Consider the following 19,763-nt stretch of genomic DNA (forward strand, 5'->3'; position numbering starts at 1 on the left):
GCTCGTTCACGGAAGTTTGTGCTTGCTGAAGGCTCGTCCGCTCCTGACTGCAAAATGGAAATATTTTCTTGACTTTATAACATTTACAGATGGAGAATATGTCTGTGAAATGTAAATTATGCACTGAAATTATTGGATGTCACTTTAGATTAAAGATTATAAATAGAGACGTTTCCACCAATCGCTGCACAAGTTAAGGTTACGTATGATGACGAAGTCACGTTAGTGCGAGCCCTCCCGGAACCCATAGAGAATGCATTGCAGTCATACGGTGCGTTCCAAACTGGATATATCGCCCTCCGAAGGGCACTTCGGAGTGAAAACAATCATGGCCGCCGTATTGAAGGGTCGTTCCAAACTGAAGTGCTCAAAATTCGCCACTTCAAAGGGCCCTTCGGAATGAAGGATTTCAAAGGGTACAACTGATGGACACTTTGGGCCCCCATCATCCTTTGCACAGGGAAGTTGTTTGTCATCACAGAATGGGTACAGGAGGTTAGGAGTTCGATTTTACCTATAAATGTATGTATAATATTTTTTTATACTACTGTAATATTTATACAAGTTAGATTTAGTACATTATTATGGTTGAAATGGCATTGTACTTAAACAAAAATACTTTACAGCTCCCTTTATCAGTCCATTCAAATGTTTCAAATACATAGACACATGGTGCAATAAACCAAAAATAAATAAATATATAAACTAACGTTAAACAAAGGACACAGCTTGCACAATCTACTCTTCCTTGATTGTCTCTTTAAGATGACGCATAAGTGCGTTCCAAATGAAGAGGTTTTTTTGACCCCTACACCCTTCATCCCTTCGAAGCTCTCACTCCGGAGGGTAAACCCTTTGAAGGGATTAGGGCATAGGGGTGAGCCCTTCCGAATGGAACGCAGGCACTGACTGTAAAAAAATATGGACGTAGCGTCCGTGACGTCACCCATAGAGTTCTGAACAGCAGTTTTGACGCCTAAATGAGGCCGCGGCCATCTTAGCTGCGCGTCACAGCACGTCACTCCCGGATAACTGAAAATGGGCAAAGAGGCGGGGAGGTGGTTTGAGCTGATATGACTGGTTGCTGAAACCACGCCTGCCTAGCTCGACGTGACCATGTTAGCAGCAAAGGAGCTATATATCTATCTAAGATACGATCTAAAATATTAATGAAGATAAGTTTTATCATCAGAACGTTCTAAAGGTTTACTGTCAATCTACGGTGTTTCTTTAAGATATAGATGCTCCAACACCAGTAGTGTTGGGTGTGCAAATAACAACATGGAAAATCAAATGGGACTTCATACCTTTATAATGAAATAGAGATCGCGAGATGAATCCAATCCGTGGCACTTGGGTAAAATATGAATGTCCATTGCAAAACAAAAAAACATGTCACATTTCTTCTGAATGATCTGCTCTCTGTCATCGTTCTTCAAGAAAGGATGCAATCTGAGCAGCGATCGTATCTAACAAACAAATGAGCCTGTGTCCAAAGTATATTTTTTTCAAAATAGTGCAGCAGTTTTAGTTATAATATCCAAGCAGTGCTGTCGGATTTTGATATCCTCCCGCCATTGTCATTGCAGTAAATCTCACAACCAAAACTTTCAGCCAATGCCACGATCCAAACAACGTGTGTTCTGTTTCTTCCGCATGCATGCACATCTACACAGACACACATCAGTCTCGAATATTATGCAGCAAGCCATATTTTATAATTGTATAAAATAATCGAGCACAAATACGGCTGAGATGCCAAATTCAGCGGCAGCTGAGGTAACATGACGGCTCACAGACAGCAGCGCAATATACCTGTCACTCAAGTGACCACGCCCTTAATTATGCAGAACTTTAAGGCTTAATATAATTTAAACGGATAAGTTATAAAAAAATTCACCCCCCTCAGAGTTGTCATGAAGGGCAAAAATAGCAGTATAGACCAAAACCACAATTTGAACCAACTTGTAAACATGTTTTTTTCTGCTAACTTGGCCAATTTAACATGGGACTCTATGAGATTCTGCTCTCTTTTGGAGCCTGTCCCTAGCGGCCAGTCGATGAATCGCAGTTTAAGTTACTTCCGTATTGGCTTCACGAGAGAAAGGGGGAGGTTGCCTCTTGATTGCAGTGCCTGCAGTTCGAAAAAAAAAAGTTTTTTGAATGGAAGTCTATGGGAGCACTCGGGGCAAATCTCGGCCAGACTGAAATCGCCCAAAAAGAGGCGGTACTCCACAGAACGTGACTCGACACTGATTGGACTATATCCAGAGGCAGAACAAACAGCCTAGAGCAGTGACAGCTAGCGTAACTCTGTGGTTGAATGTGATTGAAAAATCCGTCCCTTTCACTTTGGTGGTGCGTCGCCCTATTGCCCTAATGAAGAAACCGCCCCTGCAGTACACCCCCTCCCAAAAAGTCACGTCTTCGCGCCATAAATGGTTCAGCAGAGGAGGGAGGGCAGGGGCTTAGGAGGAGGGTGAAGAACTGAAGAAAATCAAAAGGCTTGTTCAACTTCATGCAGCGCTACACAGGCCGATTGGTGGCTGACTTGAATCAGTGCATGCCGGTTAAAATTTTTTGTCCGACTTGAGACAGCGCCAACGCCATGTGACTGTGTCATGTTTATCAAAATAAAACTGATAAAAAAAATGTAGACCTCACTACATTGGTATTTAAATAGTATATGCTTATGTTGAACTTTATTCTTGTAAAAACAGATGCTGTAAGCAGTACATAAAGTATTGAATGAAAATGTCTCTGAAACATCTGTGTATTAGTCAAATATTGCATTTATTTCACTTAAGCTGTGATAAAATATGCGTGAGTGTCACTACGGAAAGCAGAAAGTGTCCAACCATACGTCTCTGTTTTCAGCTCCTCCCCGACTGCACGCAGCTACTCTCGCCAATCGGTTGCATTCAGTCACAGCCGATGTTGAACACACCTAAAAAGAGTATAGGAAAAACAACTTAGTCCAAGGAGGAGTGGATGGTGTGAGGAGCCAAGGGGAAGCCAGGAGCAGGAGGAGACAGATGTAGAACCAGAGGCCAGCCAGGACAAGCCCCAAGGTGGAGTAGAAGGCGGAAGGAGCCATTGTATAGCCTTGATGGTAGGCACCATGGGGACAGTCGACGGCGATACCGCTGCCAAAGATGGAGACCCAGGTGGAGATGACAACCCGAGAGATGAGCCCACGAGAGACCGATGGCACTGGAGACCAGGGATGGAAATTAGCACCCGCCACCAGCCAAATGCGGATGATTTTGTTTTGTGGTGGTTAAACTCGCTTCACCTACCGGCCACCGTGGCGGGTAAATAAAAATAGCATACTGTTTCACCTGGACGGCGGACACTTTTAGAGGAGGCACACCTTCAAAAAAAAATGTGGCGTTACATCGCACGCGTTGTGTGACGCTCTCGCCGCCGGCGGTGTGAAAAGTGACAGGAAGTCATTCATTTTCAATGTGAGCCGGCGGCGAGCTCCGGCGAGAGCGGCGCGGCGTGTCCTGGACGTTGAGAGCGTCGAAGAGAGTTGAAGTCAGGTCAACTTTATGGTAATGAGCTATGACGCGGTTCGGCGGCAACCAATCGGAATGTACAGGTCCTCGCTTGAGAGGATTCCGATTGGTTGCCGCAACTTGTCATTCACTTTGACCCTCCCGCCGGCGGCGGTTTGAAAGAACAGTACTGAAATGTATATCAGTTCATGGTTTGTGTGTGTATAAGAGAGAAAGAGAAAATGTCAGTATTTCATTAAGACTTGAGATTAAATAAACTGCTTAAGTATTGTAGATCTTGTAGTATTCATTTTCACATGCAGTTACACATTGTCGGTTAAAAACAAGAAAGTGGCTGGTAAAAACATTGAGTGGCTGGTAGATTTTGAAATCCACCAGCCACAGTGGCCGGTGGACAAAACAGTTAATTTCCATCCTTGCTGGAGACCGAGGTGGAGCCGTGGTGACGAGGACAGAGGCGGAGCTGGTGGGACCAAATGGCGGAACCGTGGGCAGGGCGGAGCCAGACAGAACTGGCACAGGCAAGACCATAGACATATAATAAACACTAGACGCCCCATTGGCCGCTGGACCGTACGTCAATGGCGCCGCCATGTTGTGCGGGGCAACGTTCGCATAACGCTCATAACTGGAATTGAGAAAAATGCCTGCTTCGTGTGCTGCTTGGGGCTGTACAAATCGCTGCACAATTGAAAACCGGTCTCGGGGAATAACCTTTCACAGGTAAGACTGAACATTTGTTTCTGGATGTATTTGGTCATTATATAATTGATAGTAGTTGGCCACCGGAGTCAGACTAAAATAGCTAGCGATGTCACTAATTAGCTGTGAAAGTTGAGACGTGAGTTTACATGATTTCTAATATAGTTTTAGCTTATGTTATTTTATAAACTAAAGTTTAAATATGCATCTCTATTTTATTAAAACCGACTTTTATGACAAGTACTCGTTACGGCTAGGTGGCTGATATTTTGTTAATCTTAATCTAACCCTTACTTTAAGGTTAGTTAGTGGGCTAGCTTTTCACACATTTAAGGTTTCACAAAGACAACGAGTTGAGGAGACAGTGGTAAGTAGCTAGAAGGGAAGTTTCCCGACTCATCTACATTATTTAAAAGTTTGCCATTAAATGGTGATTTGTTTATATATTTATTTCTTTTTCAGCCCATTGCAACCAGGGCTACACAAGCCTCAAGGAAAGCTGAGAAGAGCCTGTCAGTGGACTGTTCTCACCATTTCCAAGAGACTGATGGAAAATATATAGCCTTTTGTTGTTATTATTATTATACCAATACTATGTTATTATTGTACTAGTCACTATTTAATTTACTATTTTTATTATTGTCTATATTATTCTGCAATTGATATTACATTGTATTTGCGATTATTATTATACCAATACTATTATTATCAATCTATTATAGTTATGATGTTATATTATTGTCTATATTCTGTAAATGATACTACATATTCTATTGCTATTATTATAGTATTATTATACTATATGCTATTATCAATATATTATGATATTATATTATTGTACTTATACTATTTTATAAATGTTCTATTCATTACTATTTTATTTGTTGTATACTGTTTGTTTATTGACAATATTATATACTTTATTATTGACTATATTTTTATATTATATATACACTGCATAAACTATTTCTTATAGTGTATAACAAACTATTTACTATTCTCAATTTCTTTATTTGCATTGCACTGTAGATGTAGCCTACCATATCATATGTATTACCATAAAGGATCCATCAGTTATCTTTGTTGTTGTATGTTTTTGGAGTATCTATCTGTATCATTTTAGTGCTATAAAAATACAGAAAGCAGCCTGTGTGATTTGTATTTGATTATTTTTGTTTCATTTTATCAGTGGTGGTCAATTCTAAGTTCAAGAAAAGCTAAAATTGCGTTAAAGACAGAAAATCCCTTTTTTTACAATAAGAAAACGTTATTTAATTTAATGTGAAAATTAAATTATATCTCAGTATGGGCGTTTTCACAATTCTTATGCAAGAATAAAGCAGTCAAATACATGACAAGCCAGAGCTTTGACTATTTTTTATTAAAATAAATATTTTTTATTTTATATTTTTAAATATGTCTAACTATAGAGATCTTAAGTAACTAGAACTTTTTGTACACCACGTACATTATAAACCACTGAAATTGGTTGATAAATGTAAACCTTATTTTTGTTTTTATCCAGAAAAACCGCAGCTCGTCCGTTTACTTGTGTTTGTTAACAGCACAGTCTTGCCCCGCACAATATGGCGGACTCGTTGACGTATCGTAGCAACAGTCCAAAGCGGCCAATAGGGCGTCTAGTGTTTATTATATGTCTATGGGCAAGACGATGTCAGACCAAGGTGGAAGTAATTAATCCTGAAGAAATAAATCCAGTAGCTTTTCTCTCCATGACAACAAAAGCAGACTACTGTTGTTAGCAGTTAGCAGCACTAAGCATTAACAATGGGCACGTACACACTACAGCTAAATTTGGTTGTCAGTTCACCCCCAGGCAGCAGGTGACTCCGTGCCGGATCCGTTTTCAAACCGGCAAATCCGCGTTACAGTCACCTCCGTTTCACTGCTCTAAAACGGATCCAGCCCGGTCCCGGTTTCCGTGGGCGGGAACAACAGTCGCAACGAAACGAGCGCGCAAATTTTTTTTTTTTTCTGGAGTTTAGAAGAGGAGGCAGACACAGACGGTGCTCGGTCGGTATCCTACTTCAAAAACATCACCAAAGTAAGTCAAACTGTTCTATTAATGAATTAATTTCTTATTAATTATATTGTGTACTCGTTGGCTTAAAGTTTAAACTTAAGGTTTGGAGTTTTTATTGCTTATTAGATCGGTATTGAATCGTAATGTTAGTTAACTCTTATGTTAGCAGAGGGCACGCTAACACGCAGACGATCCAGAGGATTATAATTATATAACTGACGAATTTTAACTGCTTTAATTTTCCCTGTTAAAGTTTTAATTGCGTGGTAATGCTAGTGATAAGCTAGTGTTAACGTAATCTAGCTAAGGCCTACCGTAGACCCGCACTTTACAACAAGGGTTCATTTCTTAGTTTATAACATGAACTAACCATTAACATTACATAGTTATTTGTTAATCTTTGTTAACGTTAGCTAATAAAAATACAGTTGTCCATTGTTCATGTTACTTTACAGTGCATTAACTAATGTTAACAAATACAACATTAGAATTTAATGTATTTGTAAATGTTGAAATTAACATTAACAATGATTATAATTATACATCATTTATTATAATAAAAGTAAAAGTGGTTCATTCTTAGTTCATGTCAAGTAATGCTAACTAATGATATAGTCTCTTCTCCTCACCAAGGCTGCATTTATTTAATCAAACATACAGTAAAAACAGTAATATTGTGAAATATTATTAACCTGCATTCTATAGAAAAATATAATTTATTCCTGTGATGGCAAAGCTGAATTTTCAGCATCATTACTCCAGTCTTCAGTGTCACATGATCCTTCAGAAATCATTCTAATATGCTCAAGAAACATTTATGATTATTATCAGTATTCAAAACAGTTGTGTTGCTTTATATTTTTGTGGAAACAATTCTATCATTCAAACATTTGTGGTAAGATTAAAAAAGAGAAATTAATACTTAATCAATGATACTTTAAAACGATCAAAAGTGACAGTCAACCCTAAATGACGACATTTATTAACAAAAAAATTCAATTTAGTAAATTTTGTAATAAACTTAATTCAATAAATGCAAATAAATTAATTAACATTTTCCAATCATCAAAGAATCCTAAAAAAAAGTATCACCATTTCCACAAAAATGTTAAGCAGCACGACCATTTTCAACATTGATAATAATTAGAAATTTTGCATGAGCACCAAATCAGCATATTAAATGATTCTGCTAAATTTAAATTATTATTTAAATTCTTTATATACCTGTTTATCCTTTAACTGATCTACATTACTGATGAGATTTCAATCAGGATTCAGGAGCTTATTAGTCTGGAGGTTGGAGATGTTTATTGCACACACACACATATATATATATATATATATATATATATATATATATATATATATATATATATATATATATATATATATATATATATATATATATATATATAATTTTTTTTTTTTCTCAACAGGAGTTGTAAGGAATAACCAGTCCTCTACCAGTGCAGCAGATTCTTGCCTTTCTTGCATTTTAGATAGAAGCAGCGTAGTGGCGGGTTGTGTTTCGTCACCATACCATTACAATAAGCAATAGTAGCTGACTTCATAAAGAAAAAAGGGGCAGTTGAGTTTGTATTGTCACATGTTAGTGTATGCCAAGCCCAGTTGCAGCACATTTATTTATATAATACTGAACAGTATTATCTCAACATTTAGAGATTATTTTCTGTGGACTGGGCTTGTCTTATTTTTTTAGAAAACATTATACGAAAAGCATTATTTTAATATTTTTAATATTAATATTTTTTTTGTATTCATATTTAGTTCAAATTGTACATGAGAAAAGCATAAGGAGAAATTTACAGATTTTTTACTTGGATACAACAGTGAAAAATGTGTATAGGAGAACAGACTTTTATCACGATACATACATGAGTGATTTTTTTTTTATTCTGGTAATTTTAAAGGATTAGTTCACTTTAAAATCAAATTTTCCTGATAATTTACTTACCCCCATGTCATCCAAGATGTTCATGTCTTCCTTTCTTCAGTCGAAAAGAAATTAAGGTTTTTGATGAAAACATTCCAGGATTTTTCTCCTTATAGTGGACTTCCAGTGGTTCCAGACAGGCTGTATGGCCTACGCCTTCCCTATTCAACTTACAGAAAAAAACGGAATTGGCGCCGCGTTCGTTCCGTAAGTAGAATAGGGAAGGTGTAGGACATACAGCGTAAGCTTTTTAAAGAATAAGGAAAGCGGAAGCACGTACAAGATGATCATTTGTGTTTATAAAGCATATACAGTTGTATTTTTATTTATTTTTTTCGAAAATGACCGATCGTTTCACTAGATAAGACCCTTATTCCTCGTCTGGTATCGTTTAAAGCCCTTTGAAGCTGCACTGAAACTGTAATTTTGACCTTCAACCGTTTGGAGGTTATTGAAGTCCACTATAAGGAGAATAATCCTGGAATGTTTTCATCAAAAACCTTAATTTCTTTTCGACTGAAGAAAGAAAGACATGAACATCTTGGATGACGTGGGGGTGAGTAAATTATCAGGAAAATTTTACTTGAAAGTGGACTAATCATTTAATTTGCAGCAGTTGTTAAAAGTTGGTGTTCATTTGTGTGATGTAAATAAGTGTCAACAAAATATCAGCCAAAGCCGAGTGATCTGACCAATAGCACTAGATTGCTTTGGTGTGCTTTAACATACAGTGAGAAGGAGAAATTGAAAGACAAAATACACAGCCTGTCTGATGTGTCAAAGGCTATGTTCACACTGTCAGTCCAAATACGATTATTTGTGTATTCGATTGGAATCTGAGAAAGTGACATAAACCACGCAAATTCTGATCAGATCGGTCAAACTGAAATTGATTTCCAGAAATGACATGTGAATATGATTTCAAACCACATATGAATGTAGCTCAAAGCAGATTTGTAAAAATTGCAAAACAAATTACATGAAATGTGGTTCACACTTTATGATTGCATTCCAATCGGATATGCACAAAAATCGGATTTGGACTGACAGTCTGAATGAGGCTAATATCTCCACCAACATCAGAAATTACTACACACAGCAAGCCTCACAACAGTCAGATTCTTGATTTAGTGGGACAATTACATGAATATCTAACAGCTTTCTTCTTTTTTTTTTTCCTGCAGATGCCTCATGGGAATTAAACGGCACATATGAAGTGGTTTGTAATACCATGGTTTTCCGACTGTCCTGATTGGTTCTTGATGTGTTTATGGTTCATTATATGAAATTATTATTTGTATGCTTTTTTCCCAATTTCTTCTATTTTCTTCTTTAAATATACATTAAGAAAAGTTGTGAGATTGTTTAACTATTTGTGTATCAATGTTTAAAGGATAGTTCACCAGAAAATGAAAATTTGCTGTTAATTTACTCACCCTCAAGCCATCCATGATGTAGGTGACATTTTTAGCTGAAACCGTGGTCCTTGGTGAATGCAAGTCAATGGCTACAGTCACTTTGAGAGTCATAAAAACATATTACAGTCAAAACAAAGTTAATACCTGTGACTGATGCTGACATTACATTGAGGTCTTATGAAGCGAAACAGACCAATGTTTTCGCTTCATTAGACCTCAATGAATCATCTGGAGCCACACGTATTCATTTTGTTTTGCCTGAATGTTTTTTTGACTCTCAAAGGGACTAGCCATTGACTTTTATATTATACTTTTATATTATACAAATCACCAAGGACCACATTTTCAGCTAAAAATCTTCTTTACTGATAGTAAATTAATGGCAAATTTTCATTTTTGGGTGAATGATCCCTTTAAGCTTATTGAATATGATGTAACTAGAGACTTAGGATTAGTTCACTTTCAAATGAAAATTACCCCAAGCTTTACTCACCCTCAAGCTTAATACTTTAATATATCTCCGATTGTGTTCATCAGAAAAGTCACATACACCTAGAATGGCTTGAGGGTGAGTAAAGCTTGGGGTAATTTTCATTGAATGTGAACTAATCCTTTAAAGGGATATTTCACCCAAAAATGAAAATTCTGTCATTAATTACTCATCTAATTTTGTTCCAAACTCGTAATACTTTTTCATCTTTGGAACTCAAATGAAGATCTTTTTGATGAAATCTGAAAGATTTATGTCTCCGTTGACAGCTACACAACTACCTCTTCTACACTTCTATGAACTTCAACTACAAAGTTCATAAAGAGATCGCCAAACTAATCCATATAAATTGAGTGGTTTAATCCAAATTGTCTTGAATTTGGATTAAACGATCACTTTATATGATGAACAAATCTCTTGCTGATGCTCAAGCGTGCTGTGTAACACAAGAATGAACCTTATAGCTTCCCTTTACCACAACTGACGTGCGAGTTGATAAATGCTTATATGTGAATAAAATCCTTCATCAAATAATGCGCTTGTGTCTCTTCAGAAAATTTTGGACTAAAGTGCTCGATTTATATGGATTAGTTTTACAATCTCTTTATGAGCTTTTTAAGCATCAGAGTGGTAGTTGCAAAGCTGTCAACAGGAACAGAAAGCTCTTGTATTTCATCAGAAAGATCTTAATTTGTGTCCCGAAGATGAATGAAAGTCTTACGGTTGTAGAACAAAATGAAGGTGAGTAAATAATGACATTGTTTTATTTTTTTGGGTGAACTAACACTTTAATGGCAAGTAGAGACACTTAAGTGTTTTATATAAACTTTGAGTACTTGTGCAAAAATGATCAAAAGAAAAAGATCCACTGTTTTGCATTGTTTTGTGTATTTGTTTTAATATGCCAAATAAATAGAAGATGGATTAAAAGATAAAGCCCTTGATTATGTCAAATTTACTCTGTCCAATTGTATTTTGAATGTATGTTTACTGTAAAGTAGTTGCTAACAATAGATTATAAGGTCGTATTTTAGTGTAAAAAAAAGTGTTCAGTACATTAATTGTCTATAAATCTAAATCAGTACTTTAAACTTTGTATTGCCTAAGTATTTAATGTTAAAACTTAACAGAAAAAATATCAGACAATAAAATATTTAATCATGTATATGAGAAGATTCTTGAAATTCTAGATATGTATACTATTCAGAGGGGGGAGGGGGGGAGGGGGTGTGCTATATACAAAATGAGCTGGCCCTGATCCGGCACGGTTCTGGACCAGATCCAGAACAGAGCTGGACCAGATCTGGCCCACATTTGGCCCAAATCGGCATAAAGGAATCCACATCTGGTCCGGAGCTGGCCCAGTGCTGGTCCAGATGAGGAAAAACGGATCCGTGCCGGTATTGGCCCGTTGTGCCAAAAGACACCGGCCCGAGTCCGTTTTACGGATCTGGGCCAGAACTTAAGAAGTGTCTGGGCCAGATCTGGGCCAGATGATTTTTGCTATCTTGTGCTTAATCGCGTTCTACACACACCGTTCAGTAAAATACGAGGGGGACAACTGCATTCTACAACCGTATTAACTCCCGAAAAATACAGGTAGTGACAACCGCATACAGAAATTCTATGCAGTGTGTATTGAACCGAACTGAACTAGTTGTTAATGACGTTTACGTGCACTGGTAACGTGTGTCTCTCGTGTATGCGCGGCGAATCACAGGGAAAGCACAAGCCTATCCAAATGCTTTATGCTGAAAATCGCGATTCATGTTTGCCTTATGAGACGAGCTTAAACAACAAGCCCAAAAACGCTTATAGTGAGTGACCATGGCAACACAGAAAGAGCGCGCGCTGTGTGAAACAGGCTGTCCAAGCATAAAACACGTCGCCTCCGACAGTGTTAGTGTGTTTAAATTGCTGAAAATAACGAGTGTTTTGTCACTTTAATATTACTTTGGTCACGATAACGGATACCAAACATGAGAGAAGCCAGAACGTCGCTATGGTTTCCAAGCTGTCAATCATCGCAGTTTCTAGAGTGAGTGTTCCGTACACACACGTAACGATAATTTAGGGGATTCACTCCCGCATTTAAATGCGGTTGTCACTCCTGAAACTTACTAATTACAACTGCAGATATCTCTAATTATCATTCTGACTAATCAGTTTATAATTATGACTAGTCATACAATTGTAAGTATATCTAAAATATATTAATGGATAGTGAAACCATTTTCCACCTGCCATACACCCTCCTAAATCGTTGAACACTGCAAAAATAGCAAAACACCACATGATGGCGCTACGTATTCACCGTTATGCACGACGCAACTTCTTAGGATGATCTCTATATTTGATCACTAAATAAAAAAATTAATTAGTGAAAATAGACAAAAAAATAATAATAATAATAATAATTTGGTGTATTAAGACTTTCTGTTACTAACCACCCCTCTCAAAGTTCACTGTGCGTCTCAGTTGAGGCAGACACCATTGGGACACTCACACTAGCTCACATGACGTCACGTGAACTTGGGAACACTTGTGCCCTCCCTGCACTACTACAGTCTCAATCTGACAACACACACCAAAAACGCAAAGCGAACCTTGTGACGACGGCTAAACAACGCAAACTTTCTGGAGTTTAGAGCACATATATACATTTTTTTTTTTATTTATCGAGGGAAATGGAATGGAATTCTTTCATACGAGCTGAAAAACAGCAGTAGAGAGCAAGGTTATAGTCTTCACTCAGAGGTATGCTGTATTTCTTTCTATAAATCTTGTAAAGTTTTCGCGCGAGCACTGATTGTTGTTTTTGTGAACGAGGGTTATTAACGTGCGATTAAGCGCGATGAATCTTGTGTACAGAGGATGAGGATGAGGATGAGGGGCATTTATTTATTAATTTATTTGTTTATTGTCCCCCCAGCCTCAACCCCCCCACCCCCCATCCTAACTGTATGACAGTATTTCTTCTGTTCTAGGCTGAATTTAGAGATTGACAGTCTTTTCCCAATGCAATGAAAGTGAATAGTGATTAAGACTGAAAAATATAATTTTGTTCCTTTTAAATAAGAAAGTCATACAGGTTTGGAACGATATGAGAGTTCGTAAATGCATGTTTGTTTGTTTATTTATTTATTTGATGGATTGAACCGTCTCTTTAGGTTGCAGTTATTAAACGATCAATACATAACTTTCAGGGCACAGTTCAACTTACACTCATGCAACTTTGCCCTCTCTCTTTCAGTTCAGACAAGGGTCATAATGATTGCTGAGTGATTGAGTGGACTCATTATGGATCTTGGCAACGAAGTGGATCTCTCCAACAATATCACTCCTCTTTGGAAAAGACGGAGTGAAAATAACATCAAGCCCAGACCTCACAGTTACCAAATAGATGGTGTTCTTATGACAGACTTTCCTGCGGATGATAGGTGCATATTCACTCTCACTCAGCCGGCTGAGAAGATCAGCACCACTGTGTCAAACACTACAGTGCTGAAACACACTCTCAACAAACCCACAAGGAAGACTAGGGTGGTTCGGAGCATCAGTATTGGATATTTATCTAACGGCCGGTTCTCTCTGTCAAACTTTACTAAATCGGACAATGATAACAATGCAGAGGCTACTTCTTCCCCTAAAACACCATTGTTGCCCACAAAGAATGGGAATGGACTCAGTGTTTGGCATGACATAACAGAGCCCCTTAAACGTCTCTCTAGTCAGCTCACCCTCACCTCTCAAAGGGATCAGATTGTTTTCGGGGATGCGTCTCCACCGCCAGACACAGTGTCACCAAAACCTATCACCTCAAACATATCACCTCAGATCTCCACACGGTCACGCCAATTGCAGGATGTCCCTGGGTCTCCCATTGGCCTCCGGAGCTCCCCGCTTCACAGTTCCACCTCCAGCATCCCCAATATTTCCTCCAACCTTAGCCTTCCCTTAGATCCCCTAATGCCCTGCAGCCCCTCCACTGCTGAAAGGCCAGGGGGCATCCTGTTGCAGCGGCAGAGTTCCGGGTCATCTCAGGGCTCGGAGGGCAAGCAGCCCCCTTCCTCAATAATACTGAGCACCCATAGTCCTGCAGCACAGAAGATGGGCACCCAGCAGATCATCCCCAGGGGTCTGGTCTCTGACTCACGCTTCAGCAAGCCCTCTCAAAAATTTATGGACGCTGGTAAAGGTGCCTTCCGACCGCGAAGCATGTTTGAGACTTCTTCTTTCTCTTCCAGTAAGGATGATGAACTGGATAGAGATGAGAATGCAGGACTACTGACAAGAGGTCAGCGCTCAAAATCATATCGCCGGGCAATGGTCAGTGGTGTAGATATAGACATTCCATCATTAGACCCAAAGGCCAAACGCCTGTCCCAGCCTGTGCTGAAAGGAGTCGCTGAAGAGAGACAGTCTAACCTGAGTCCATCCAAGAGCAAAGTGAGTTGAATGCTAAATATTGTAAAAAAAATTACACAAACTTGTTCTTCTTATGTTGTGGTCATACTGTGGATGCATCCCAAAACTTTTGGAAATCCTAATATGTGTATTGTTTTGTAATTATAGAGGTATTGTTTTTTACTGCTCAATGAAGGAGAGATTGTGTATACAGAGTAGGATCAGTTCTAATGTCACCTGAATCTGCTGTTAAAATATAAATCATCTACCCGCCATTCACCCGAACCTATGATTTTCTCTGATTTAGGTATTGTCAAATTACAATTAATCTAATTTTCTTAAGTTAAGTGTGATGATATGGTAACATCCAATATTACATTTAAAACAACTGATTTTAGTGTTTAGTTATTTTATTGATTTAGACAAAATATTCTATAATTTTAATATTACCCATTTACCATTTTTAATATTGATGTACTGCATGCCTTGTATGATGCATAAGAAGCACTTGCTTATGGGTTCAAACTTGAGAATAAATGGCAGTAAATTGTGCCCTCTACCAGATTTGTGATTGAGCAGTATTTAGGTCTGTGACCACTGCCTTCAAATTAACCTTGTCAGGCAGCACTATCTAAAGACAAAGGTGACATATTTATGATCAAAAAGGCCAAAGATTGCATGTGACAGTAGGCAGAATTTGTGGGCATTGTGAGCAATGACAGCACACTGTGATAGTGGACCTAACAGCCCAATAAAACCACCATTTAATTTCTTTAAAGGTGCCGTAGAACGTGTTTTCAAAAGATGTAATATAAGTCTAAGGTGTCCCCTGAATGTGTCTGTGAAGTTTCAGCTCAAAATACCCCATAGATTTTTTTTAATTCATTTTTTTAACTGCCTATTTTGGGGCATCATTAAATATGCGCCGATTCAGGCTGCGGCCCCTTTAAATTCTCGCGCTCCCTGCCCCCGGAGCTCGCGCTTGCCTTAAACAGCATAAACAAAGTTCACACAGCTAATATAACCTTCAAAATGGATCTTTACAAAGTGTTCGTCATGCAGCATGTCTAATCGCGTAAGTACAGTGTTTATTTGGATGTTTACATTTGATTCTGAATGAGTTTGAGGCTATGCTTTGTGGCTAAAGGGCTAATGCTAACATTACACACTGTTGGAGAGATTTATAAAGAATGAAGTTGTGTTTATGAATTCTACAGACTGCAAGTGTTTCAAAAATGAAAATAACGACATTCTTGTCTCCGTGAATACAGTAAGAAACGATGGTAACGTTAACCACATTTAACAGTACATTAGCAACATGCTAACGAAACATTTAGAAAGACAATTTACAAATATCACTAAAAATATGATATCATGGATGATATCATGGATCATGTCAGTTATTATTGCTCCATCTGCCATTTTTCGCTATTGTCCTTGCTTGCTTACCTAGTCTGATGATTCAGCTGTGCACATCCAGATGTTACTGCCTGTCCTTGTTTAATGCCTTGAACATGTGCTGGCATATGCAAATATTGGGGGCGTACATATTAATGATCCCGACTGTTACGTAACAGTCGGTGTTATGTTGAGATTCGCCTGTTCTTCTGAGGTCTTTTAAACAAATGAGATTTATATTAGAAGGAGGAAACAATGTTGTTTGAGACTCACTGTATGTCATTTCCATGTACTGAACTATTGTTATTCAACTATGCCAAGGTAAATTCAATTTTTAATTCTAGGGAACCTTTAAAGAAGACAGGAGTAAGTAAATATTTGAACAATATTTTAGCAATATTTGAAAATTGGCTAGTTTTGTGGGTGTATTATTCTAGGGAGCCAATAACTGTGGTCTGGTCAGCATGTATTAAAGAAAAACATTTGTTTAATAATGTGATTTTCCCCCACTTTCACATTTTTTTATTTTAATGAAAGGTTAGTCTTTCAAGAATTTTTTTGAATAAAAGATCAAATACATAAACAATGTCAAAATCTAATTTGTCAAGCCCAGCTAATCAATCACTTATGCTTTCTGCAGAATGTGGAGCAGAAGAAAGGCCTCCCAACCCAGCGGACATTTGACAGTGAGGGTAAGCATTGGAGCATTCTCCAGACCTTTCTGTCTGCTATATAGAGCACACCCAACTGAGGCTAGGTAAATTCTGCTTCATTTGATATTCATGATGAAATGTTTTCATCTATGATAGGTCCTTTAATCAGGGCTCTACAGTGCAACCATTCTGTGCTGAATTTCATTTTTTTCATATAGCCTTTATTGTGTAAAATATGTACGTGTGCGATTGGCTGACGAATATCACTCTGCAAGAAATACTGAAAAGTGCCCTAGATTATGTTTTTAAAAGATGTAATATAAGTCTAAGGTGTCCCCTGAATGTGTCTGTGAAGTTTCAGCTCAAAATACCCCATAGATTTTTTTTAATAAATTTTTTTAACTGCCTATTTTGGGGCATCATTATAAACGCGCCGATTTTATGCTGCGGCCCCTTTAAATCCCGTGCTCTCCGCCCACAGAGCTCGCGCTTGCCTTAAACAGTGCCTTAACAAAGTTTACACGGCTAATATAACCCTCAAAATGGATCTTTACAAAGTGTTCGTCATGCATGCGGCATGCATGCATCGGATTATGTGAGTATTGTATACTGTTATATTGTTTACTTCTGATTTTGAATGAGTTTGATAGTGCTCCGTGGCTAACGGGTAATGCTACACTGTTGGAGAGATTTATAAAGAATGGAGTTGTGTTTATGCATTATACAGACTGCAAATGTTTAAAAATGAAAATAGCGACGGCTCTCTTGTCTCCGTGAATACAGTAATAAACTATGGTAACTTTAACCACATTTAACAGTACATTAGCAACATGCTAATGAAACATTTAGAAAGACAGTTTACAAATATCACTAAAAATATCATGTTATCATGGATTATGCCAGTTATTATTGCTCCATCTGCCATTTTTCGCTATTGTTCTTGCTTGCTTACCTAGTCTGATGATTTGGTTGTGCACATCCAGACGTTAATACTGGCTGCCCTTGTCTAATGCCTTTTATAATGTTGGAAACAGGGGCTGGCATATGCAAATATTGGGGGCGTACACCCCGACTGTTACGTAACAGTCGGTGTTATGTTGAGATTCACCTGTTCTTCGGAGCACTTTTAAACAAATGAGATTTATATAAGGAGGAGGAAACAAAATGGAGTTTGAGACTCACTGTATGTCATTTCCATGTACTGAACTCTTGTTATTTAACTATACCAAGATAAATTCAATTTTTCATTCGAGGGCACCTTTAACTGAAATGAATACTTCACTTAGGGGTATGGTGTCTTTTATCAACACAAAGTAACATATTTTTGTACAAACCCTATTCCAAAAAAGTTGGGACGCTGTACAAATTGTGAATAAAAAAGGAACGCAATAATTTACAAATCTCATAAACTTATATTTTATTCACAATAGAATATAGATAACATATCAAATGTTGAAAGTGAGACATTTTGAAATGTCATGCCAAATATTGGCTCATTTTGGATTTCATGAGAGCTACACATTCCAAAAAAGTTGAGACAGGTAGCAATAAGAGGCCGGAAAAGTTAAATGTACATATAAGGAACAGCTGGAGGACCAATTTGCAACTTATTAGGTCAGTTGGCAACATGATTGGGTATAAAAAGACTCTCAGAGTGGCAGTGTCTCTCAGAAGTCAAGATGGGCAAAGGATCACCAATTCCCCCAATGCTGCGGCAAAAAATAGTGGAGCAATATCATAAAGGAGTTTCTCAGAGAAAAATTGCAACTTCAAAAAATTTTCAAAATTTTTCAAAAAGTTATCATCATCTACAGTGCATAATATCATCCAAAGATTCAGAGAATCTGGAACAATCTCTGTGCGGAAGGGTCAAGGCCAGAAAACCATACTGGATGCCCATGATCTTCGGGCCCTTAGATGGTGCTGCATCACATACAGGAATGCTACTGTAATGGAAAATTAACATGGGCTCAGGAATACTTCCAGAAAACATTGTCGGTGAACACAATCCACCGTGCCATTCGCCGTTGCCGGCTAAAACTCTATAGGTCAAAAAAGAAGCCATATCTAAACATGATCCAGAAGCGCAAGCGTTTTCTCTGTGCCAAGGCTCATTTAAAAATGGACTGTGGTAAAGTGGAAAACTGTTGTGTGGTCAGACGAATCAAAATTTGAAGTTCTTTTTGGAAAACTGGGACGCCATGTCATCCGGACTAAAGAGGACAAAGACAACCCAAGTTGTTATCAGCGCTCAGTTCAGAAGCCTGCATCTCTGATGGTATGGGGTTGCATGAGTGCGTGTGGCATGGGCAGCTTACACATCTGGAAAGGCACCATCAATGCTGAAAGGTATATCCAAGTTCTAGAACAACATATGCTCCCATCCAGATGTCGTATCTTTCAGGGAAGACCTTGCATTTTCCAACATGACAATGCCAGACCACATACTGCATCAGTTACAACATCATGGCTGCGTAGAAGAAGGATCCGGGTACTGAAATGGCCATCCTGCAGTCCAGATCTTTCACCCATAGAAAACATTTGGCTCATCATATAGAGGAAGATGCGACAAAGAAGACCTAAGACAGTTGAGCAACTAGAAGCCTGTATTAGACAAGAATGTGACAACATTCCTATTCTTAAACTTGAGCAACTTGTCGTCTCAGTCCCCAGACGTTTGCAGACTCTTATAAAAAGAAGAGGGGATGCCACACAGTGGTAAACATGGCCTTGTCCCAACTTTTTTGAGATGTGTTGATGCCATGAAATTTAAAATCAACTTATTTTTGATTTTAAATTGTGCTCTGACAAAGGCAGTGATGTGTCACGCATATACTTCAATGAGCGCGAGACATCACTGCCGTTGTCAGAGCGCGATCAGACCTCACGAATCGAGTGATGAATGCAGTTGGACATAGTGGTGTATAAGAGGTAAAAAATTATATAAATACTGTTCTGTTTCTCGCACAAACCAATCGTTTCGTGTCTTAAGACATCAATGTGTCGTCACGAGCCGCACATCCTTTAAAAGGATACATTTTCTCAGTTTAAACATTTCATATGTCATCTATGTTGTATTCTGAATAAAATATTGAAATTTGAAACTTCCACATCATTGCATTCTGTTTTTATTCACAATTTGTACAGTGTCCCAACTTTTTTGGAATCGGGTTCAT

The 19,763-nt window shown here is 38.1% G+C and overlaps 1 protein-coding gene across 5 annotated transcripts in view; it reads left to right on the forward strand.

The window, feature by feature from the left end:
• Window positions 1–5,917: 5,917 nt before the first annotated feature.
• LOC125261202 (rho guanine nucleotide exchange factor 26-like) overlaps window positions 5,918–19,763 on the forward strand; it is a 55,516-nt gene continuing 41,670 nt past the window's right edge. For 2 of the 5 annotated variants that reach the window (XM_048179803.1, XM_048179805.1), the window contains exons 1-3: window positions 12,491–12,886; window positions 13,383–14,578; window positions 16,575–16,626. In XM_048179803.1, the coding sequence (XP_048035760.1) occupies window positions 13,430–14,578; window positions 16,575–16,626 (1,201 nt within the window). In that variant the 5' untranslated portion in view covers window positions 12,491–12,886; window positions 13,383–13,429. Of the gene's footprint in view, window positions 6,289–9,405; window positions 9,441–12,476; window positions 12,887–13,382; window positions 14,579–16,574; window positions 16,627–19,763 lie in introns of those variants that run through there. The other 3 variants (XM_048179804.1, XM_048179807.1, XM_048179806.1) reach the window with 3 other exon arrangements.

This window comes from Megalobrama amblycephala, unplaced genomic scaffold, assembly GCF_018812025.1.
Source record: "Megalobrama amblycephala isolate DHTTF-2021 unplaced genomic scaffold, ASM1881202v1 scaffold370, whole genome shotgun sequence".
NCBI classification, from domain to species: Eukaryota; Metazoa; Chordata; class Actinopteri; order Cypriniformes; family Xenocyprididae; genus Megalobrama; species Megalobrama amblycephala.